The sequence below is a fragment of the Mytilus galloprovincialis genome, chromosome 8 (assembly GCF_965363235.1).
Source record: "Mytilus galloprovincialis chromosome 8, xbMytGall1.hap1.1, whole genome shotgun sequence".
Classification (NCBI taxonomy): domain Eukaryota; kingdom Metazoa; phylum Mollusca; class Bivalvia; order Mytilida; family Mytilidae; genus Mytilus; species Mytilus galloprovincialis.
In genome coordinates, this window is record NC_134845.1 from 95,911,923 (window position 1) to 95,936,991 (window position 25,069).

The 25,069-nt window shown below is 31.8% G+C and overlaps 2 protein-coding genes across 4 annotated transcripts in view; both read left to right on the forward strand.

Annotated features, from left to right (window-relative positions):
• The first annotated feature begins 271 nt into the window (after positions 1-271).
• LOC143043851 (E3 ubiquitin-protein ligase TRIM45-like) lies at positions 272-10,605 on the forward strand. The gene is made up of 5 exons (XM_076216034.1): positions 272-1,157; positions 2,519-2,566; positions 3,228-3,275; positions 9,352-9,363; positions 10,551-10,605. The coding sequence occupies exons 1-5, from the start codon at positions 391-393 to the stop codon at positions 10,603-10,605; spliced, it is 930 nt and encodes a 309-aa protein (XP_076072149.1). The 5' UTR covers positions 272-390.
• Positions 10,606-21,020: 10,415 nt separating this feature from the next.
• LOC143042879 (uncharacterized) overlaps positions 21,021-25,069 on the forward strand; it is a 60,935-nt gene continuing 56,886 nt past the window's right edge. Inside the window, exon 1 of one of the 3 annotated variants that reach the window (XM_076215371.1) lies at positions 21,021-22,004. In XM_076215371.1, the coding sequence (XP_076071486.1) occupies positions 21,396-22,004 (609 nt within the window). In that variant the 5' untranslated portion in view covers positions 21,021-21,395. The remainder of the gene's footprint in view (positions 22,005-25,069) is intronic. The other 2 variants (XM_076215370.1, XM_076215372.1) reach the window with 2 other exon arrangements.

A 25,069-nucleotide genomic window follows, 5' to 3' on the forward strand; every position in this document is an offset into this window, starting at 1 on the left:
ACAGTTTGTCTCGTCGACAAATGTTCATTATTATGTATTAAAATGTTTTAACATATAAAAAACAACAACACAAAACCTATAAATTATTTTACTAACGTATTCATCATTTAAAGTAAAGTCGGTATTTATATTGGTAGCTAAAATTCAAAAGAATAGTTAAATACCCGTAACATTTATTTTACGTCATACTTTGAAATAAAACAAGTAGTTTTGTTCTATATTATATGCCATTGTATTGATGTGCCAAAGAATATTTCATACTTTAAAAAATATTGATTTTGATACCTCCTTTGATAGTCACTTCAGTAAAGATCCGTAATCAGGCTTCCTTTCCGGAATGATTCGATGATTTTCATTTATTGTCATATCTACCAGTAAACAACAACAGAAATGGCCCAGGTTGCTATTTCAACATGTGATATTTGTGTAGGAGGACCAGGGGACAACTATTGTGAACAATGCCAACAACTGTTTTGTGATGGATGTAAAATATCACATTTACGGACATCAATGTCCAAAAATCATACATTTAAAAGTGGTCCTGACAAAAAGCCGGATGTTAAACAAAACTGTAAAGAACACGATGAAAATGTCATATACTACTGCATGGAATGTGATACTCCAGTTTGTAAAATATGTGCGATAAAAAAACACAAAACGCATGATTTATCTGAGATCAAGGAATCAACCAAAGCAATAAAATCGGCAGTTAAGAATAACATTGAAACGAAGATAAGAAACCTTCAGTCCAATATATCCAAAATTGATCAAGGACGACAGAAATACCAGACAGATGTGAAAAAAGTCATGCATGCCATTCAAGAAGAAGGCAGACAATTGAAAGAGCTTATTGAAAAGAAGGTTGAAGCTTTCATTATTTCAATACAAGCAAATGAAGCAAAGAATCTGCAAACTTTACAATCTATTGTCAATGAGTTTCAAACAGCTTTGGATAAAGCAAAGGAACAGCAGAAGATGTATGAAGACACACAAAGAATAGAAGATAATATCAAAATGCTTCTAAGACTGAAACAAATAAAGTCAGAAATTAAAGTGATAGACGAAAAACTGGTTCCTGTTATGCCATCAGTCGAATATGATAAAAGAAAGGCAACAAAAATTGAATTAGAGAAACTGTTTGGGGAATTAACATTTGGGTATGTAGATATAAGAAGATGTGGTATCCTAGTCACAAGTTATAAAAGTAAACCATTATAGGTCTAAGTACGGTCTTCAACACGGAGCCTTGGATCACACTGAACAGCCAGCTATAAAGGACCCCAAAAATGACTAGTGTAAAACCATTCAAACGCGAAAAACAACGGTCTAATCTACATAAGAAACGAGAAATGAGGACCGAGAAACACTTATGAACCACATCAACAAATGACAACCACTGAACATGAGGTTCCTGACTTAGGACAGGTGCAAACAAATACAGCTGGTTTCAACGTTTTAATAGGTACCAACCTTCACCCTTACCTGAAAAAATAGAAAGACACACTATAAAATATCACTTGAAATGGTGTCTTTTTGTTAATGTTAAATGTATCCTTTTATGACAATCTGGACATCTTTCATGTTGATACTACTTCCTAATTAAACTTTTTAATCAAAGACAGGACTCAAATATATTGGGCAATGACGTCGCGTAACAGTGTATAAAAAACGTTACTTGTTCATTACAACTCACATAAACAAATCAATAAAATGCACGCGACGTTATTCATAAAATCGATCAACTTTTACAATGGTTGTACGTTTAAAAACGATTCGACTAATTTCTTCATGTTATTTTATATTCCAAACAAACAAACAAATACTGAAGAAGAATTGATCGGTATCAGCGGGTTCGCTTTTTTCTGTTAAAATCAGTATTAAAAACAAAAATGCCATTATTCTATTAACCCTGCTGTATACCCCTTCGATCTTCTTCAATTATGATATACTTGTCAGTTGATTTTTGCCGAACCAAATTGACAAACGTTTATTAATAATACTAGTAATATTTATATAGCATTACAATAAATCTATTGTATGTTGGCTGTATTCGGTAATGCATACATTTCAACGATTCTTTCGAAATCTTTAAAAAGAAAAACGTCTGTTTCTATGTTTGATTGGTTGTATAGTTGATAACATGGAGTTGGAAGAATCAAATATTAAGAAGTACATTTTTAATATTTACCTCATCATAAAAGCTGTTGTTTTGTCATATTCTGCATACTCACTTCATTAACTTTTGTTATGATGATGCTTAAAATAACAAACTGTAAGAAGATGGCGATGGCGATGGCGATGGCGATGACGATGGCGATGGCGATGGCGATGACGATGACGATGACGATGACGACGACGACGACGACGACGATGACGACGACGACGACGACGACGACGACGACGACGACGACGACGACGACGATGACGATGACGATGACGATGACGATGACGATGACGATGATGATGATGATGATGATGATGATGATGATGTGTTTGATATAGACAAATATTTTTTCAGGGAAATTATCAAAAGAAAAGAGTACATGAAACAACATAAAAATGACAGGTAAAATTTTTATTTTAATTTGCTCATCAATATATCAAAATGTATTACGCTCTTCCAAATTTTTATAGTTTTACTATTAGGTGAATACACTGTTCATACCATAGAACGTTTCTGTTTATTGTTTTTACTTTTCAATTAGATATGAGGCATTCATCAATCTAACATCATCTTAAAAATACACAGAATTAGCAGAAGAAATTAAAATCAATAAAATGTACACTTCATAAGATGTACGGGTATCATCAAATATTAGCTGGCTAATAGGATTGATCTATGTATATGCTTACAAAAGACATATTGGCGTGGTCTTTGAACGTTACAAACAGGAACAGTCACCTGACCTGTTAACTTACCGGTGGTTTACGATTCTTTATTGCGACTCGGTGTCGACTTGCGAAGACGGCTCATTCATTCATAGCAGCGAGAGAAGCTTACCCTGTTGACATACCGGTTTAGTTTCTTTTTAACTTAATGCGACTGCCTCGGGTGTTACTATTATTTTGAGATGTATATCCTAAATGGAATGACGAAACTTAAACATGGTAAACAAACTTCTACATTTTGTGTGTATGTGCGTAAATCTGACAAATGATACAAAACTGATTGCTTTCCCCGTTCAATGTATATTCTTATCAATACATGTAGTATGTAATGTTTACAGAGACCCTACGACAGATAAAAAATACAGATACAGATGTTTTGTCTGCAAGTAAGTGTGATATCATCATGAATATTTGTACAAATTGCAGTTTGGAGTACAAAACACAGCCTTTGAAATGTATATAATATAACTACCTTAAGTTTAATGTTCATGATTTTTATCATTTATAACGTGTTTGACGAACTACAAGATTGTTCCATAAGTAAAATACTTACTCGGGAATGATTGAATGACATGGAGGGTGATATTATATAACGTTTTATTATTATTGCTTGTCCTTTTGTAGATTTATGTTTGGCAATGGTGTTGTCTGTTTTTCTATATTTAAACTAAACAGGTATATTTATTTTTTTTACAGAAAAAGAATAAATTTTCAAAAAATGTATAATTTTCAAAAAATGTATAATTTTCAAACTTTATTAAAAATTATCAATATCGAATAATTATAGTTTGTTCTTCATATTGCGTGGTTGAAACTTTACAATATTACATTTGGATTTAATTATTTTAATCTTTATTGTAAACTCAATTGAGAGTGGAAATCTATATTCACTCTTGTTCACTTTTTAAATTTTTGTATACTTAGTTTTCAGTGTTGTGCATGATCTTGATTAATTTGGTTTAATGTTTTCATTTCAAGCTGATGAATCAAATGTAGCCTGATATCTTCTATGAGTTCTGTCGGTGACACTGCAGGTAGAAATTGCATACCGGGGCTGCATATGCTCATTTGAATTATCGACAATCTTGTATTGAATGCACTATTTTATTATTATTTTGTGTTTTTGCAATTATTAATAATTAGTAAATTCTGTTGAGTACTTTTTCGTTAAAATATCTTTAAACATTCAATGATTTTACTTTCAGGACAGAAATTATTTCAGAGTAAGTACCTTTATTTAAAAACAAATAGGCGAAACATATAAATACAACCTTCTGAATACCTGAAATGTAAAATACCTGTAAAGACTTGCTTAATTTTAAAAAAGAAGATGTGGTATGATTGCCAATATGACAACTCTCCACAAGAGGCCGAATGACATAAAAATTAACAACTATAGGTCACCGCACGGCCTTCAACAATGGTCAAAACCCATACCGCATAGTCAGCTATAAAAGGCCCCGATATGACAAATTTAAAACAATTCAAACGAGAAAACTATCGGCCTAATTAATGTACAAAAAAAATGAACGAAAAACAAATATGTAACACATCAACAAACGACAACCACTGAATTACAGGCTCCTAAATTCGGACAGGCACATACATACAGAATGTGGCGGGGTTAAACATGTTAGAGGGATCCCAATCCTCCCCCTAATATGGGACAATGTTGTAACAGTACAACATAAGAAGGAACTATAAAAATCAGTTGAAAAAGGCTTCATTCATCAGGATTGTTAAGGAATAATGATTGATAATCCGATAATTATAAAACCATGCATAACTGTATAAAATAACGAACAAGTATTATGGTTCTTCTAATGAGACAAATATGAACTGAACTGAATGAATTTTATTTCTCATAAACTACAAATTACATAGTTACAGAGAATATATAAACAATTACATTAAATATTGAAGCACATGTGAACAATACAAACATAAACATTAAATTACAAACTAACCACTTAACCTAAGAACACGAATATATAGAGCTACAGGTTGTCGTACGGTTTTGCGCTAGAAAGTTTATTTTAAATTAACATAAGAAAACATGAAGTGGATATGATGCACATATCTAATGCAGAAATGTAAGTAAAAGCATGCAATCAAGCTTTACCGTTAGAAAGTTTCATGGAGAACACGATACCTGTTGATTTAATGTGATACGTTTGTATATAAAGGAGAACATGTTACTGATTATCTTTTAGCACTTTTGAAAAATAAAGATATATTCATTTTCATATGATGAAAACATTATCTTTCAATCAGTTTAATAAAGGTCTGGAGCTGGCATGTCAGTAACTGCTAGTAGTCCTTTGTTCATTTATGTATCATTGTCATTTTGCTTAGTTTCTTTTGTTACCTATTCTGACATCGGACTCGGACTTCTTTTAAACTGAGTTTTACTGTGCGTATTGCTATGTGTTTCTTTATTCTACATTGGCTAGAGGTATAGGGAGATCTCATAAAACATGTTTAACCCCGCCACATTTTTTGCGCCTGTCCCAAGTCATGAGCCTCTGGCCTTTGATAGTCTTGTATGGTTTTTTTTAATTTTAGTTCATTTGTGTGTTTTGGAGTTTAGTGTGACGTCCATTTTCACTGAACTAGTACACAATTGTATTTAGGGGCCACCTGAGGACCACCTCCGGGTGCGGGATTTTCTCGATGCGTTGAAACCCATTGGTGGTCATCGGCTGTTGTCTATTCCCCATTACCATTCTCAATTTTATCTTATATCAAAATATAACATTAAATAGTGTTTGTATCATTTTAGTTATCACTTGTCTTTTTTCAGACAGAAGCCACGGTATGTATTACATTAAGGTGTTAGAGTAAAAAAAACTCGATACCATGACTAAAAAGCAGAGGGTGAAAATATTGCACAAAAAATTTCAAACAAAAAGATATTTTAAAATTATTATTCATATTGAACAATAGTACATTCTTAAATTCTGTAAAACCTCATAACGAAATTAACAAAAACGTTTGAAATATGTGCTGTACATGCGTTTCTGGAATGTCTATCATCAGGTTCATATCTTGTTATTAAGAGTTTGAATTGGAAAACAATACAAATGTTAAAGTGCTGAAACATAAATAAAAACATTGTTTAATATGTTATTAATACTTTCAAAACATTTTATGTTAATATTTTTATCCTGATGGCGCTCACTGTAGAAATGCTAAATTGACAGTCTTACTGGTGATGTTTTAAACGGGCATATTGACATTACTAAGAATTAAAAACTAAGATAGCATTTGTTAGGTATAAGCCATACTTTCGAATTATCTAACCCATCAACTGGAAGAATAAATTAAGTTTGTTCATTATGCTGATGGATACAGTTGATGATTATGCCACATAATGTGTCAGGAATATGACAGTTGTTGTCCATTCGTTCGATGTGTTTGAGCTTTTGATTTTGCCATTTTATAACGGACTTTCCGTTTTGAATTTTTCTCAGTGTTCGGTATTTTTGTGATTTTACTTTTTGTACCTAAACCTCACAACAACGATTATCACGAACGAATTGTTTCGGTTCTTGTTCATCCGTTTCTTTCAAATATTCGGCTTTGACCGTTTCTGATGAAGGTAAATTCAGAAAAGTCGTTTGGACGCATGACATTTATAACGTGTTGTTTTATTTTTTGGCGGGTAGGCTAGATATTCGACTAAACACATTCTGAAGTTTATAGTACCATTCTTTCTACAGTACAATATGGCTGTCTTTAATATTATGATGATGCATATTGAACCAGTAACGTCAATTAGATGTGGATTCTCAAATATTACAAAGATCAACTAAAAGATTCAAACTCAAACCTTGTAATATTGCAATTTCTCAATTGCACATTACTGTTGTTCGGGTTTCTTTTTGGAATTGAAAAGTTAGAGTCAGTTTGATACAGTGGATTTCACGTGCATATATTAAAAGTGAGGCGAAGGATAATAAAGGGACATTCAAACTCATATGATATATAAGACTCATATTAACTTATATATAATTATATATTCTAATATGAAGTGCTTCTTTCGCTTTGTGAATAAACCATGCTCTAAATCCAATATTATTTTTTTTTGCACATGAGTATACTGACTACTGCAAAATAATGAATTTTATCAAATTGGTATGCATTTCATATAGTTCATAAACTCTTAAATGATGCACCTGTAGTTACTAATTCATTTATTATGACTGTATTGTGTTGCAATTGGAAATTGACATATTTGACCTAGATACGGCAATCGTTCATGCTGGCTGTTCAAAACTTCTCCGCCTGAAAAATCACAGTGCCAGTCCTTTGCTTCTTTACAAACAAGAAAGGGAGGTTCATGGAAGGGCTCTACACTTATAGACATCGGACATAGAAATTGGGCATTATATTTTGCTATCGCTCGGGCAAAAAAAAAATCACGAATATAATGCCTTCCCATGTTAAAACTACAATAAAGTATAGCTTGCATCAATTATTTCTTAATTAAGACCCAAGAACCGATTTTCCAACTGATCTAACCAGTTATATATGAAATATAAATATAGTAACTATATATAATATAGGGGGAATCCCTTACTGAAACGGGAAGAACAATATATCATCATTTCAAGTGTAACTTGCTTTGCTATATATTTTCAATTTAGTCCTGGTATCAATGATGAGTTTATTTCCTATGTATTGATGTATTTTTATGTTGTTTTAGGAAAATAAGGTGAGTGTTGTTTTCTTTCTTTTTTTAAGAAATTAGTTTATATCTATAAAATCATTTTATTTTATTTTTCAAACTTGTACGGCTGTGTTTATTTTTATTGATTAATCACTTGACTTCCAAATTTCAAACTCCATTAGAACGATCATCTGACTTTCAGTATACCACTGTTCAAAAGTCGTAAATGATATGAATGATTGATTGATTGTTGGTTGCTTAATGTCCAGTGGCAAATATTTCATGCATGTTCAGGACGATCTTAAATGATATAAACATTTGAAAACTTTTTGGCGTGCCTTACAAATCATATAATAGTACTTTATTTTCATATAAGTAAACTGATAATTATGATATAACAACAACAAACGAAGGATTTGTTACATAGAATCGTGTTAAACTTCGTTAAACTATTGCCGACTTAATATGACATGTCTTATGTAGATGAATAACAGGATTAAAATTGTTTACGCCATACTCGGGTTTCTTCTACAAGAGATCTATCAGTGACGCTCGAATCAAAAAAGTAAAAAAAGGTCAAATAAAGTACGAATATACGTATAAACTTTTTCATTTTCCAATAACTTGTTTCGATTTCTATGAAAGTTACTCCGTCTGTTAGTTTCCTCTGTGTTAAACATCATTATGTATTTTATGTACGTTCTTACAAATTGAATAACTATTAAGTTTTGATTGAATTGACATAATTTGAAACAATCACAGATACAGTTACTATTGACGCACGTTCTCCTTCATACCAAATAAGTCAAAACAATTAATATGATATATTGAGAATGATTAGAACTAAATTGAGATTCAGGTTAACATTATCAAAAAAATAAACAAAATAGAGAAAAAAGCTCTGGTGTTTGTAAAAAGATGAGAAAATGTGGTATGATTGTCAATGCGAGAACTGTTACCAAAAGGACAAAGATGTTGGCAACTAAAAGTCACAGTACGTCCTGTATCAATAGGCTAATTGGTATTGCAAGCAAGCCTTTAAAGCACAGACAGGACAAACAAGAAAAAGCAACGGCATGATTTATGTTCAACCAAAAATCCAAAAACATATATGACAGCTAATCGGTCAATTGTTATTGACATGACTGATGTCAGCTCAAAATCAATTACAACATATAAATATATAAATTGTAATTAATGGTGAGTCGTTGTTTTGATTAGTTGGAAGTTTACCAAGTTTCGGACAATTGTTAGAAATTTAACAAGAGAATGGGCATCTCGCTTGTTCTGTGAATGATGCATGCAGGTAACTTTCACTTTGAGAGCTTCGATTTATTTTTGTTTTTCATGGTTGGTTTTTCAATGTTCACAGTTACCAACAATTATTGATAGCATTCCTTTATTTTGAAGAGCAAATAGCGTCAACAAAATTAATCTTTTTTTTTTTTTTTATTATTGATATCTTAATTCAGTCAATCAAGTAAACGGTGAAAACAATATAGATTCGTCAAATTGAGTTCTAATGTCCGTTTCACATTCTTAGCCTTCCTTTAACGTATTTAAGGATTGTTGTAGTGATTGGTATGTTGTGAGGTTCATAGTCAAATCTTGCATTTATCAAAAAATAAACTTCAGAAGAATATTCGAAAATTGAAATAAATCATTGGGATGACATAATTTATTATTTTTTTTTTCTAAAATCATTGTCACATTTCTGGAACCTATGTATCATCATAATGTATGCTCATATTAAACCGTATATAATTATACAGCTGTTATTGTTGTTTCAGCATTGCAGAAAGGTGAGTGTATTTTTGATATTTTAATTTTTAATGTTTTAGACATATGTTACAAACCTTGAAATCTATATTAGAATAAGAAAACTTGTATATTCTGAGATTAATTATTTCCGTCATTGCTCTATGTACAATGTAATATGAATATGTATATTTTTGTTTTTGTTTAGCTTTATGACATAACCCCCCTTTTTTAAGTTATATGGGCGTTCCCTTAGTGACATATAGACAAGATAGGGAGAGGTCTGTGTGCAAGTGAATGCTTTTTTTTATGTATCATCTGTAATGATACACCACCCCCTATGCCTATGCCTAGTCGACACTCTAACCTCATTGCAAGTTCAAGTCAGCCCTTATAACTTGTTTGAAGGGAATTTATTTTTCTATCGATGTCGATTTTGTGACAACTCTGCATTGAGGACACAGCTGCAGGGTAACTTCAACACAAATATATTAGGAATTATATGTACGAAAAAAATGAACAAATACTGTTTTTAATGACATAACATGCTCACTGTTATATATTGAAATAACGCAAACATTTATACCAACAAACTAAATGTCAATTGGGCAGGTGAAAAGGGGTAAAATGTTTTGGATTGAACCACATAAACAAGGCTACACTACAAAACGTCAATTTTCAACGTGATACAAATATATACTTGTTAGTTTTATCATTTGAATTGTTTTACATTTGTCATTCTGGGACTATGCGGTATAGGCTTTGCTCATTGTTAAAGGCCGTACGGTGGCCTATAGTGGTTTATTTCTGTGTCATTTAGTCTCTTGTGAAGAGTTGTCTCATTGGCAGTCATACTACACCTTATATTTATATTGACACACTGATTGAAACAAAAATGTAATTTAAATGAAATAAATAAAGAATGTATAGAATGGGTAAATGTAAACCGGAAATGTTTCAGTTTAAGGCCGTCCTGTGTAAACAAGACATTGTTATTATGAACTATCGGGAAACTAAAGAGATAATTGCAGAACCGATATACTATCCTAATTAGCGTTTACCTATTCCCGCCGAGACTTTAACTCTTAACACTCAACTTCAAACATAGATGCATCGCTTTATCTTTAAACTAAACAGGAATAAACAAATATTGATTGTATTTTTTTTGTCTTCAATTTTTTCAATAATTCTTTCAACACTTTTTAAACTTAATAATGTTGATCTTTTACAGTTCTAAAGGTCAGCTTCTGAAAGTATTGTTATGCGATGTCATAAGTTTAATATAAGTACTAGCAGTGCTTGTCATTTTTTCAGAAAATGCTTTTCAGTGTTCAGCTTTATTTTTTCAATGAGTCAGCACGAAGAGTGTAATACCAAAAAAACTTCAGCAATAAAAAGGATCGCAAAATGTAAAATAATTATAAATGTCACTTTTTATTTTATTTGCAGCTTTTCGTCAATATCCCCAATTGAACTATGCTCAGCTTATAAGCAAATGCTATGATTTTTCTCTTATTTAATATACATGATATATTTTTACCAGATTTACATATTCTCGAAAACTGACAATAAATGAATGCATATTTGATTTTTAAACAGATAAACTAAGCAATAATAAAGACATTAGAAATAAATCTACGACGTATAAATCTATTATATGCACTTAGACCAGGGGTATTTTTTTACTTTATAGAATAATCATATGTTTGCAAAATATGAATATAGTTAATTCGTATACAATAATCAGGTATGCATTCTTTATTTCAGATATTGCAAGAATTGTAGGTAAGTTACTATTTATATTCCTAATGGAGATGATAGTTGTCATGTCTCGACGATTTGTTTTAAGCGTCAATAAAAGGTATTAAGCAGATGATAAGTCAATGAAATTCTATTGATAAAACCTTCCTCTGAAGAATCCGTGGATTCCAAACCTGTACAATTAAACGTGTTATGACAATAGAACAGACTCCCTCCGAAAATGCAGGGCAAAAGACTAATAAAGCTATCTAGGAAAATTAAAAAAAAAAACAATTTAAAGGTTTTTAAGCAAATAGCACTTGAAAGTCACATGCCAATGATTATTGAAAAATATCTACGTTCCCCCAAAGATCCACAAATAATGAATAACAAAAAAGAACAATGTACCAATCAGGGTTTCAACAATGCACTATTTATTCATTTATTGTTTGTCCAAACCTTTTGTATTTATTTTCATGATTGAACGTTGTGTTTTCTGATCCACACTATTGCTTAAATACTGAAATTAATTTAGATTGCTTTGATTTTAATATAATTTAATTTTGGATGTCACGCGTCTTCTGATTGTGACCGTAACGTCATCAATGTTTTTTTTCATGTTTTACTCCGGTTTAAAATGCAATTTAGAATTAAATTATAAGAAATGACTGTAATATTTTTTCTGTTTATTTCAAATAACATAAAAAATGTTGTGCACACTTTAACATAACCCGCTACGTGCGTTATTCAGTGTGCACCACATTTTTGATGATATTTCTTCATGGACAGAAAAAATATTAAAGCACACAAAATATTAAATAAAGTTTATAAATTATATACTAACATTGCAGCTCCCACAATAAAGTAAACATTGGACAATGATGAATGTCAACATTGGACAATGATGAATGTTATTATTGGACTTCTCTAATTTCCCCAACACAATTTTTGGGACAATTGATGTTCCTACAAACATTGTAAAATACGGATACACGGCTTTATCTTCTTTTTCATCACGCAAAAACAAGCGAAAACATGTCATATGGAAACAGATCTTACAGTCTTTTTTTTCTATTTTTCAGAACAACTACAACCTGTTCGTACTAGGCAGTGCTGCAATATAAGATATATAACCACTACATAAAATATATCTTCATGATAAAACAAAACAATTAAGGATTTTAATACATGTAGTTTGCTTATTATCTTGTACTTTCTGCTATTAAATATAATTTCTTTTAGTGAAAGGATTAGAAAGCAGTCAAATTTGTTATTGTCATCACTGTGTGATAGAACTTAACGGGATTCAAACATTGTTTTATGATACAAAGAGTTGTTATGTAGCATTAAAGGCAGAAAACCTTGTTTTTTTATTTTATTTTTTTGCTTATTATTGTAAACATTTCATGTCAATACATTCCGCAATTCAAAATGTCGGCTTCCTTAGATACAGACAAGATGATAGAGAATTTCACGCTTACTGTCATCCAATCAGAACCCTTGTTACCATGTTACCTATTCTGTAAATTCCATTGATACAACATAATTGCATTAGAATATTGAAAAAAAACATTTACTTATTTGTACTTAAATGACTATTCAGGAAAATGCACAACCCCAACAGCACGGCTAGATGTATGCAATATGTTTGCTTAAGTTGATTTACTGAAAAAAGATTGTAAACTGAAGTTGTTGAATAAATCCAATTCAACAAGCAAAAAGGGCGGTTCGTATGACAAGGCCACGTGTTCGGATGACAAGGCCACGTGTTCGTATGACAAGGCCACGTGTTTGGCCACTGAATTCGAAAATCAAAATCAATTACAAATCTGCCAAATAAATACTTCAGTTATTCATAAGTCTTCAGAAAATCAATCATCAGTTTTTATATTTTCGTGCGATTCGTGCAACACCAGACTCGTCAATTCCGTATACATATAGATACATTCATTTAGTAGGGTATGAGTGTTCCCTATGAAGATTAATCTACAAAATCCAAGTTTAGATACAAGTTTATATTGAACACTGAAAGTATATTGCTGTGTTGAAGACCCATTGGTGGCCATCGGCTGTTTTCTGCTCCTTGGTCGGGTTGTTGTCTCCTTGACACATTCCCCGTTTCCAATCTTCATTTTAATTTTGTCATCTGTCTTTAAATTAAATGCGAAATAATTATTTAAGGGGGCTCGCGGGTCTAAATGATTTTTTTTATTTAATATAGGATTTCGCTATATTTTTATATAAATGAACTTTATCTTATCCTTAATAGAAAAATGAAATAAAAAAATGGGGTCACCGTTCATTTACGCTCACAATCTGCCTTTGAAAGAAGCATATATTTTTGTTAATGTCCCTTTTTTCTGTTGAACTAATAGGAGAAATAGCGGTAATATCGAAATAAAAAAAGAACTAAATTACAGAAATCGCTTAAATTTTACAATTATTTTATTCATATACAGCTTATTCAAAAACAACAATAAAAAATTTAGGTCACCGATGAGTTAAAAAAGATATTTCAATATTAATGCAAAAAAATGGCATTTTTGCACCAAAGGGAGATAATTTAGAGCTTTTTCAATGATATCGACATTTTAATAGTCACCTGGGGTCAACACGAATTGATTTTTTGGAATGATTTTTGTACCATATGATAAAGTAGCAATTACTAAAAGTAATTAATAAAATTTGTAATGTAAGATAAAAGTTGTTTTTTTTTTCTGAAAATTTTATACCCGCGAGCCTCCTTAAAGGGTAAAGAAATCACATATTGTTATAATAATAGGTTGAATACAGTTAAAAAGATTTATGGATTCTATTAATAGTTTACAGAGGAGTAGGTCCGGTAAGGGCCGATTTCGGCCTCAATATTCAAGTTCATCTAACGAAAGATTTTAGACACTTTCTAAACACTTAAGTGCCTATTTCAATTGATGCAATAAGTTTATGTGAAAGATTTTAACTTATTAAGTCATTAAAAACGCTCCGATTGAAGCTTAAATGTGAAAAATCTATCAAATATGCCAAAAATCGTCACTTTTCAGATGTTTTTTGTCAAAAATGAAAGTGACCGCTTCTGTGTTCATCCTCAACCTCTATATATATTACGTATTATCATCAAATACAACTTGCATTTCAATATTAATATGAATGAACACGAATGCGGCCACTTTCATTTAAGACGCAAACCGTCTAAAATTTAACTAAAATGCTACAATTGTGAAGATTTCAGTAATTTAGCATGACTTAATGATGCTAGTACCCGATATATGTGCATTGTATTGTCAAAAACAGCCCATATTTATGTAGCAGAAGCATTCTACTTTTCAATAAATATCTAAACGATTACATTTTCACAATTTTCTAAAACTGCTATATTTTGGGGCCAAAAAGGGGTCTTACTGAACCTACTCCTTTGTTTTTCGTCACCTCTTTCGCCAAAATAATATTGTTTACACCAAGTCAAATTTTCCTCTTTACAAACAAATAAAATCTCGATTTGCAACGTCATTTTCCCATGTAAATTAAGTCCACATATCTTTTTCCCAATCTACAATTTAGTAAATGAACATACATTTGTAAGAAACGAATATTAATATTTCTTATTTCATTTGGAGATACTGTAAAGGCAATAAAATCATATTTTTTTATTGGCAGCACATTCAAATTGGGTTATTTCCCTTTAACCAGCGACTCATTTCTCAAAAAATCACACAAGAGAAAATACTCATAAATCACGTTTCAGTATTATTTACGATCAGTTTAAGTCGTTTTATAAAAAGATCCCAAGAACTTTATTAGAATTCAAAGGTACAACGTATGTTTGTCCGAGGGTTTGGATGGGGTTACAACGTATGTTTGTCTGAGGGTTTGGATGGGGTTTGCAGATTATTCTATACAGAATTATGTGCCAATATCACTAAAAATGTGTACACAAAATATATAGAGAAAAACAGGCCACAAAATATAAAATGGAGAATAATGGGCAACACAGCCAAAGAAAAGAGAAGTTTGACTGTTAAAAAAATATACATCAAGACCCTTTTTGGATGTTGGATAGGTCAGACATTTTGATAGGTCAGATTTAAAAAAAAAAGAAATTATTTATATATGTTCTCGTAAAAAGTCTCTTCTATGCAGCGTGAGGTAGAGTTGTTGAAATTCTTATATATATATAAAGCAATACATACGTTTATGCCAATCCGTATTGTTTTCTGATGAAACACGTTTTACTATAAACATCGAAACCTTTTTTTCGTATTATGAAAGGCGGTACATAAATAAGGCCGTTAGTTTTCTCGTTTGAATTGTTTTACATTGTCATATCGGAGCCTCTTATAGCTGACTATGCGGTATGGGCTTTGCTCATTGTCAAAGGCCGTACGGTGACCTATAGTTGTTAATTTCTGTGTCATTTTGGTCTCTTGTGGAGAGTTGTCTCATTGGCACTCATACCACATCTTTTTTATATAGCTAAAGTGTGGTCAATTTACTCCAACAGAAAGAGTTTATAACAACATATAAAATGGATTTTCTTGTTAAATCAATTAGAAAGACTCCTAGGAATTTAGCGTATGAATTTCTATGAGGAAGCTATGAACTGCTATGTCAAGCACAAAACAGAATATAATTAGTCTTGGTTTGCAATCAACGAATGATAATACTTTACTAGTCTAGCGAATAACTTTCTAAATCTAGACTAGACAACTAACTTTGACTTTGAGATGAAGAACAGCAATAAAAGCGCTTTTCCTTTGTGTTTTTGTGTGTTAATTTTGTTGCGACTTTATTGATTTTGTGTCATGGATTTCAACCCCATACCCTTTGCTTTTTCATAAGAGTTTAGTGTATAATCTGCTAATAAAACTGCAAGATAAGAACTAGCCGAGTATCGCGTTGAAAGTACTATCAAAGAATATCTAGTGGTGAAAATAACATTAACAAAGTACAGGGGGGAAACGTGAACAAGAGGAGAATGCATTCTCAAATAATATCTAAAAGGAGCTAAAAGATAGCTATGAAAATATAATCTTTGAAAAATAAAATGAAATGAAAACAGTAAATATTTCTTCTATATTAAAAAAAATTACAACAAAATATGAAATAGACAAATTGATTCTTAAAATTAATTTTGAAAATAGTTAGATATTTTGTTTAATGCGAGTAGGTGAGCAATTATTACACAGATGAAATAGAAGTTAGTATAAATATATACAAAACAAGACAATAGTTTAAAATAAAAAAATATTTATAAAAACAAACAATTTGAGGGATCCGTAAATGGTCTGTGAAACGCAAAGTACTCCCTTTTTCGATCAGCAGAACTACGATCTTAATTGACCAGGGTTGCCAGTTTGTTGTCCTACCGTCGGTCAATGGTTCTCTCCAGTCAATAAACAATTTGACACCATGATATAGCTTAGGGTGTTCAAAGTGGCGCTAAACACCAAAAAAATCAATCAATCAGTCAATCTTCAGTAATATCATTCATATTTATAGGAATGTTATAAGCATATTTAACATGACGTTTATTTCGATTGATTTGATAAGCTTACAAGTAAATCAGAAAATACCCCAATTACGTCAACAAAGGACATACCGAGCTTACTGGAATCAATGATACTACGAATGATAAAACAATATTGATATTGAATTAATAAACTCAATACAAAGGGAAGTTGTTGATATGTTGTGAGAATTAAAGAAAAAGGGGTGGGAAATTAACCTATCCTTCATGTCAAAAATGTAATATTGTTATAAAAACTGCATAGAGTTAGCTGCATGAATACCCAACGCATGTCATATCTTAATAAAGGAAGCTTTTAAAGTTTGTATTCAGTGAGAAAGTTCTTTCTTTTAAAAGTTGTATAACTTTTTTGGTAAAATGCAAAACGTTATAAAGTTCTTCTTCTCCTTCTTCCCAAACTATCCTTTAATTCGTAGAACTTTATGATATAAATAATACGATGTAAATATAAAAATGAAAATATTTTAATATAATGTTATATACATATATGTAACACTGAAATGCTATGATAGAAATTGTTTTAATACCAAATATGTATAGCGGGCTTAGTATGCTTTTCTCCCGCATGTCTTTTTTTTTATATATATATCTCGGGTCACTGAATAACGCAGTAGCGCTTGGACGAAACGGAAGCGTAAGAAAATCCATTGCAAAGTTTTTCCCATTTAAAAAATATACCCCTGTTTTCCATTGACACTCAAAATCCCCCTCCCCCCTTTTTTTTTTTTTTTTATCCAAATCGAGATAATTTGCAGAAATTTTCAATTATGACAATTACTATATTGTATTTGTCCTAAATGTGCAAGATATATTTGCCACTGGATGTTTAGCAAGCAACAATCAATCTTCACACATTTACATCTTGTGATTATGAAATAAAATATTCTCATTAAATTATTTAAAGAACGAAAAAAAAATGATCAGAAAAAAGAACTTAACTCATTACAGTCGCCATTACGAACAACACAACCACAGTTACAAAATAACGAAGAGAGTCCTTGTAAAAACTGAAAGAATGCTCGAAATAATCCGACTACTCCTACAAAAAATTACCATCTTTCACACACACTTGTACGCGTGTCAGCGACTTTACTTTGGAATAGTTTTTCATACAATTTTAGTAAGCCATGATCTTATACAATTCCCTAATTCATCAACTGTAGAATTATATTACATGAACAGGAAAAGAAAAATTACGTCTTGCTTCTGAAAACAAATATTGAAGTTGTAAGTTGTTCCCTAAAACCAATCGCAATTTGAACAGAACTGTATATATTTTAAAAGTGTAAAATGTCTTGAATAAGTTTTACACAAAGCTGAAATTTTTAGCGTTGATGTTGTATTTTGTAACGTGCTTGGTAAAATTGATGCATCAGAAAGAAGAAGTCAGCTCGTTAAACTAATTTCATGTGTCTTAGTTGATTACTTGAAGCATTTAAAAGGAAAACGAGGCAGTCAAATCCAAACCGTAAGCCGAGGAAAACAGCAAACACGACATGACAAAAAAACTATTCACACAACATTTCACAAGAACCTATTGATTGAGCAACAATAACCCTACGAAGACATTGGCTTTAAACACATGTGCTTCTGTAGCATGAACCATAGTTCCCGTTCTACTAAAGGTACTCGTCTTTAGATTCCGTTAGAGAGATGTAACGTTTTATGATGGTGTGGCCGACTCAAGAATCATAACAAAACAGTAACCTTAATCCACAAATATAGTATTAAAATGGTAGATTTGATTCATTGATAGAATATTGGTTTTTTAATGTCCAGTGGCAAATATTTCATGCATGTTCAGGACGGTGGTAGATTTGAACAAATGAGTACTGTGTGACACTTAAATGCCAAAGGAGAAAAATGCATCCTTAAAAATAGTTCGAGGAAAGACCGGATTGAGGGCGGAAGATTAAATTCGTATATAAGTGTCATCTTCATACCTGAAACCTGAAACCATTATAAAAAAAATAGTTCATTTTATCGCTCAAGTGTTTCATATATCAGTTAAAATTAAATAGTTTGGCATACCCGAAGATTTACCAAAGGCTGAGGTATTTTTTCTTCTTCAAATCTCATTGCATATTTTTTATTTTCAATGTGAATCATTAAAAAAAATCACTTTGATACATGTACGTGTTGTTTTTTTTTTTTTTACGAAGACCTACTTTTGAATGAATAGTCTGCGTTTTAGTTTTAGTTTAAAAAAAACCTTAAACTCTGTGTGTCCGTATTTCGAAAAGTAGTTTGGGTTCAGGATTTTTAAAAAGGGGACCGGAAGATCATCCCGAAACATATACCTTGTAAGTCAAAACAAGAAGTATGTAACAATATCAAAGACAGAAAGGGGTTAATTACTTCCACTTTTCTTGTATTCTTTTGGGTTCGCATCACGGTGCGGAGCTATTAGTTTCAGTCGACATACACGCCATCTTGAATAAATTACTTATCACATGATAAATTCTTATTGGTTGCTTTATGATGCGACTGAGATAAGCAACAGCTATTGGCTAAAAAGAGATTAAAAGTTACAGACTTTTCTCGTCCAGGATACGACATCAAATGCCGGAAAATTAACTATGTGTATTTCAGTTCCGATCAACTGCCGTTAATTCATGTTCATTTTATTAGGCATATATTTCACAGATACATTCAATATTGAAATATCAATTATTAATAGGTGTTTATTTGCTTTGTTGCTCTGCAAATTACACATTTTGCTTTGCTAAACAATGTTCCCATTCAAAGTTTACTAAAATGCATTATCTGACTGTATTTTTATCACTTCTGACAATGTAGGTACACCTCCAGAGGCTGGCACATCTCAAGAGTCGTGTCTAATTTTCAACGAGTCATTTGAAATATTCAAAAGCATTGGGTGTATAACGCACACTCTTAAAGTACATCCATTTTATATCAATCAATATCTAAAAATACTACATTTGCAATACTAATTCAACAACCACATGCATGCACACGTATCTATACTATTAAACGAGAAGACCTCATTTTGTGTGTCGCTTCTCTTCTTTTCACAATAAATTAATCAACACGCCTCTGTGTTCCATAGGTACAGTGCATAGTCGCATTTGTCATCCATTTATATGATTATTCAGATTGAGTTATTTTGGGAGAAAAACGAGAAAAAATGCATCCGGATATTGTCCCGTCATTGGACGAAATTTTAAGTCAGATTACACTTCCGGTTTACGTTTTTCTGTATACTTTGAACATACAATATACTACGAATAAAGTGTATTTTAATTTTATCTGCTATCATTTTCAAGTTTACTATCCACGACGGTCACAGAGTTTATTAAATGGAGAGGGTCTGTATACTATATCAATTGACCACCATGGATCGATTAGTAAACTTGGAATTGAAAGTAAATACACTTTATTTATATAGTAATGAATGTTCATGTGAACTTTTGATACCTTTTCTGAAATTCTCCACTCATTAAATCTTTTCCAAAATTCATTTATTACAACAACAAAAAAAGATGTGGTATGATTGCCATGTTGAGACAACTCTCCACAAGAGACCAAATGACACAGAAATTAACAACTATAGGTCACCGTACGGCCTTCAACAACGAGCAAAGCCCATACCGCATACTTAGCTTTAAAAAGACCCGATGTAAAACAATTCAAACGATAAAACTAGCGGCCATATTTATGTACAAAAAATGAACGAAAAACAAATGTGTAACGCATAAACAAACGACAACCACTGAATTACAGGTTCCTTACTTAAATGTTCATAACATACTAAATGTATGTTCATATTGAAATTGACAGAAAACCAAAAATCGGGAATTTTGGAAATGAAGAGGAGGGATAAAAAAAAAAAAGACATTTTCCTGTCCCCATTAACCTATCACTTATGATACATTTGCTGAAATTCTCCAGTCATTCAATATTTTACAAAATTCTTCTAACAACACTTTACATACTTTAAACTACGCTCTGAATGCCCGCGATCTCGCGGGTGTATTCTAGTAACCTTAAATTATGATAGAGCGAAGCAAGCAGTCAATAGCTTTTTGGAAAGCTAAAACTTGTAGAGAATCTATCTTTACATTAGTCAACACTTTATATCCCACTTTTTACTAATATCTTAAAAATAGTTCGAATGTAATTTAACAACCCATCATATATTGTGTACTAAAGTCATTTAAATAAAGCCCACCTTGAGCATACTTTGCATGCGATTTTATTTGATTTTAAAACAGAACTTTATTTGAAGTTTGGATTTAGTAGTTTGTAAAGGACGTGTAATTTGTTTTAAAATACAACTTAATTTGGTGTTATTTACATAACAGTATATCGTATATCAGTCTGAACAACCCTGTTACTAACCAGTCCATGAATTATAAATAAAGAGAAAACTGACTGTTATAAATTACTTATTAATTCATTATCCAGGTAGAAAGGGGTAGAAACTTTATCTACCTGGCTAAAAACCACGCTTTAAATCGGGGCAAATTAGCTATTGAACATATTTTAATCCGACTCGTCGTGAAGAGAGAATGTGTTTTAACCAATCGTTAATTCTTTTGTGTTTATCGGAATATTAAAAGGATTTAATTTTGTCAATTGTTACAGAGAGATATTTATTTAGAATTTCCACCTGTCAATAACTGGTGTGTCTTTTTGATTTTTTGGGATTAATGATCTGTGTTTTTCTGTGTGTTGTCATCGAATTATGGAGTGACATTATATTTGTGTAAACGTGGATGAATATGTGATCATTGTGTCCCCTTAATATTCATTTAATTACAAGGATTTATTATCTTTATTTCACCGAAAATGCCATCTAAAAATGGGATAAATCGGTTGTACCATAGTAACGTGAATCTGCCGCGTTCTGTAACGCAATACGAAATCACGAAAAATCTCGGAAAATCTCTCGAAAATCTTCCGAAATTCAAAACAATAATTGATGAGAAGAAGAAGTCTCTTGCTTACGAAGAAAAAGGAGAACGGCTGTCTCTATTATTACCACATATAGAGCCGGATTGTGATTTAGATTTAAGCGTCAACGTCAGGGATGCTAGCGCCAGTTACATTTCAACGCCTGAAAATAGGGAAAACCGCGCGCGTAGTTCAGATAAAAGCAATGATGAGGCTTTGGATTATCTTACAAATTATGACGATGATAATGATACTGCCAAATCAAAACTACATAAACTAGGTATATATGAAATGGAGCACAATTGGATCCTACATGAAACGTTAGAGAAAAATTTAGAAGATTTTAAGAAAAAAGGAAAAAAGTTAGAAATTCCTGAACCCGATTATGAATCAAAAGCTCCGGTTACAGATAGATTGAAGGAAATAAGGTCCATGTTAAAACCTCGCGCAGAATTAGGGGATTTTATGAGTAAGATGGACCCTGTACAAAGAGAGAAAATCTGGGTAAGTCTAAATAAATATAATTCCAGGTGGGTACGTATAAAGGAGAGAGAAAGAGAGAGAGAACAAAATAAAAGTGACAAAGGAATGAGGGGACGAGGCCGAGGGCACAAAAAAATTCTTAACCGACAAAACTTTGTAATACTTGTCACTGGACGCCATTTTTAACTTCTGCACGGGTTTATTCGAAGTTGAGATGATTTTAATCTAGGAAATTTGACTGAAACATTGTAATCTGTAACTATAAAGGAGATTTGTTTGTCCGTGACTTCTGTAGATGTTATACCTATGATGGGCATAGGCGGATCAAGGTGGCGCTGGGGGACTGCCCCCCTCTTTTGGTGGGAAACATTTGGTTAATTATATAGGGATTCACTGAAGCATGACTGGAGAGGCCCCTTTGTAAGTCAGTCTAAAAATGAGCTTACTTCCTTATCAAAGTTTTGAAGGTTTCAATCAAATCCCCTCGTATTCTCCTTTCGAATGTGTTTTTAATTTAAAAGATGCTTAAACATTTTTTTTTTTGTAAAATTGTTTGTTTTAAGATTGTTACACAGTGATGACTGCTGTACCCATATTTTGACTATTTCATTTATTATGTCTGGTTTGTTCACGCATCGTTGTAAATATAACGGAATTTGGTGAGACTGTTTTTTAAAAGAGAGGTTTAGCGCTATAAAACCAGGTTCAATCCACCATTTTCTACATTTGAAAATGCTTGTACCGAGTCAGGAATATGGCAGTTCTTGTCCTTTCGTTTTTTATGTGTTTTGTCATTTGATTTTGCCATGTGATTAGGGAAAAAGTAAAATCACAAAAATACTGAACTTAGAGGAAGATCAATTGGGAAAGTCCATAATCACATGGCAAAATCAAACAAAACGCATCAAAAACGAATGGACAAGAACTGTCAAATTCCTGACTTTCCGATTTAATTTCCCTCGGAGTACAGTATGTTTGTGATTTTACCTTTTTCGATTTGCAGGTACAAAAAATGTATTATGTATCATGAATAAGTATACAATATCTCTCTTGTGAAAGCAACTGCAAACTGATGCATGTTTGGTTAAATGTTTATGTACGAACCTTAAGCAATTTAATGACGTCGTAGTGAGGTTCGCGCTATCAGACTATGAACACGATACATTACGAGATTTTACGAGTTATTAAATTTCAGCTTGACAATAGCTTTATCGTTTATTTATTCATTAATTTCTATCCCAATAGATAACCAGATGCATGTAGCATATTATATATATAGTGTACGCCACGATAATGGACAATATTTATCGTCCGTGAATCCCGTGATGTTATTACAATTTGATTTTATTCATGCTTTTCGGTCGTTTGTTGTCAACATAATATATCAAAACATTTTACGGGTTATTAATATAGATAACAAATTGCAAAAGACGTTCACATAACTATAATTTTATTAGGTACTTTAATTTCCTGTCTAATTTTCCTTTGAAATGTTGTTCGTGTGTTAATATGGTTTAAATTACCTTTATCAAATTAACTGATCAACAAAACATACATTTAAAAATTGAAAGTCATTCAATGAAAAGCAATATATTTGTTCTCACTATTTCATTATGTATAAACTAGGTATAAGTGCGAAATTTTCTCACTTTTATGTTATGTATGAAAGTATTAAAGCCAAAACAACATTATTTTTTGTTGGATGTACATTTCGTATTGATGAGTAAATATGAGATTGATTTGATCATGGTATTTATTAGTCATCAACAGCGGATATTGATATTTATCATATACTTAGACTAAATAACATATATTTTTTACTGTATGATAATAGCATTATATTTACGTAAATTCCATATTTATCGAATTGGTGCTTAGCGGGCTGATATGAAAAGTTTATCACATACTTCGATTGTTATCACATGCCTTTCCGTAACGTTATCGCATGGCATTCCGGTGATACTCGGCATATTCCGGAAAATACACCTCAATGCTACGTTTTCAGTGAAAAACATTACAAAATAGTTTACAAAACAATTATTTGGATACTGAAAAGTACATTGTATAAAATATTAATAAAAAAACAAATAAAAAACAAACAAATTATGAAATAAATGCATTTTTTAAAAGTTTCAAACACAATTTAGAAAGTTACTTTGAAAAAGTTGACTTTTCCTAATCGTGTTCATTATGTATATTGATGATTTTTTTTGTCAATTCGTCCATATTTAAATGTTTGCTTCTCTGTTGAGGCATATGGTAGAAAGATTTCATGTCGAATGTACTAAATTTTGGGTCCGACGTCCGTGAACTTCTCACTCTTTGAACTTCTGTTTGGGAACCACGTGAAAGGATTAATATATGAATCTGTTAGGTTTCTCCATTGTTGAAGCATATGATAAAAAGATCATAACATGTCATTTTTCATATCGCATGTATTATCAGCCCTCGGTCAATATCAGCCCTCGAGCCATGCGGCTCTTGGGCTGATATTGAACCTAGGGCTGATAATACATGCGATATGAAAAGTGCCATGTAATAATCTGATAATATAAGTTGTAAAGTAAATTCCCAGTTCAAGGTTGCAATTCCTTCCGGTAGGATTAAAACCGGTGAAGTTTTATGATGTTCTGTTAGGGTCTTCCAATGCATTATTCCTCTCATTTCGTAAGCATGGTAAAAAGGGGTTGTTATTGTGGGGGTATTATCGTAGATGATTGGTGCATACAGTTAAATAATTGTGTTATCTAGCAGTTGATGTACTATATTGTTAGAGTTCAAATTAAAATGATAAACCATGGTTATTTGAAAGAGGGTTTCTAGAAGATGCAACTAACAAGAATGTGTCCTAAGCACACGGATGCACCATCCTCACTAACATTTTCTATGCTATGTTCAATTGACCTTGAAAATGTGGAAGAATCTCTTATTTGGCATTAAAATTAGAAAGATCGTATCATAGAGAACATGTGTACTTAGTTTCAAGTAGATTGAACTTCAACTTCATAAAAAACTACCTCGACCAAAACTTTAACCTTAAGCGGGACAGACGGACGGAATAACGAACGGTACAACGGACGAACGAA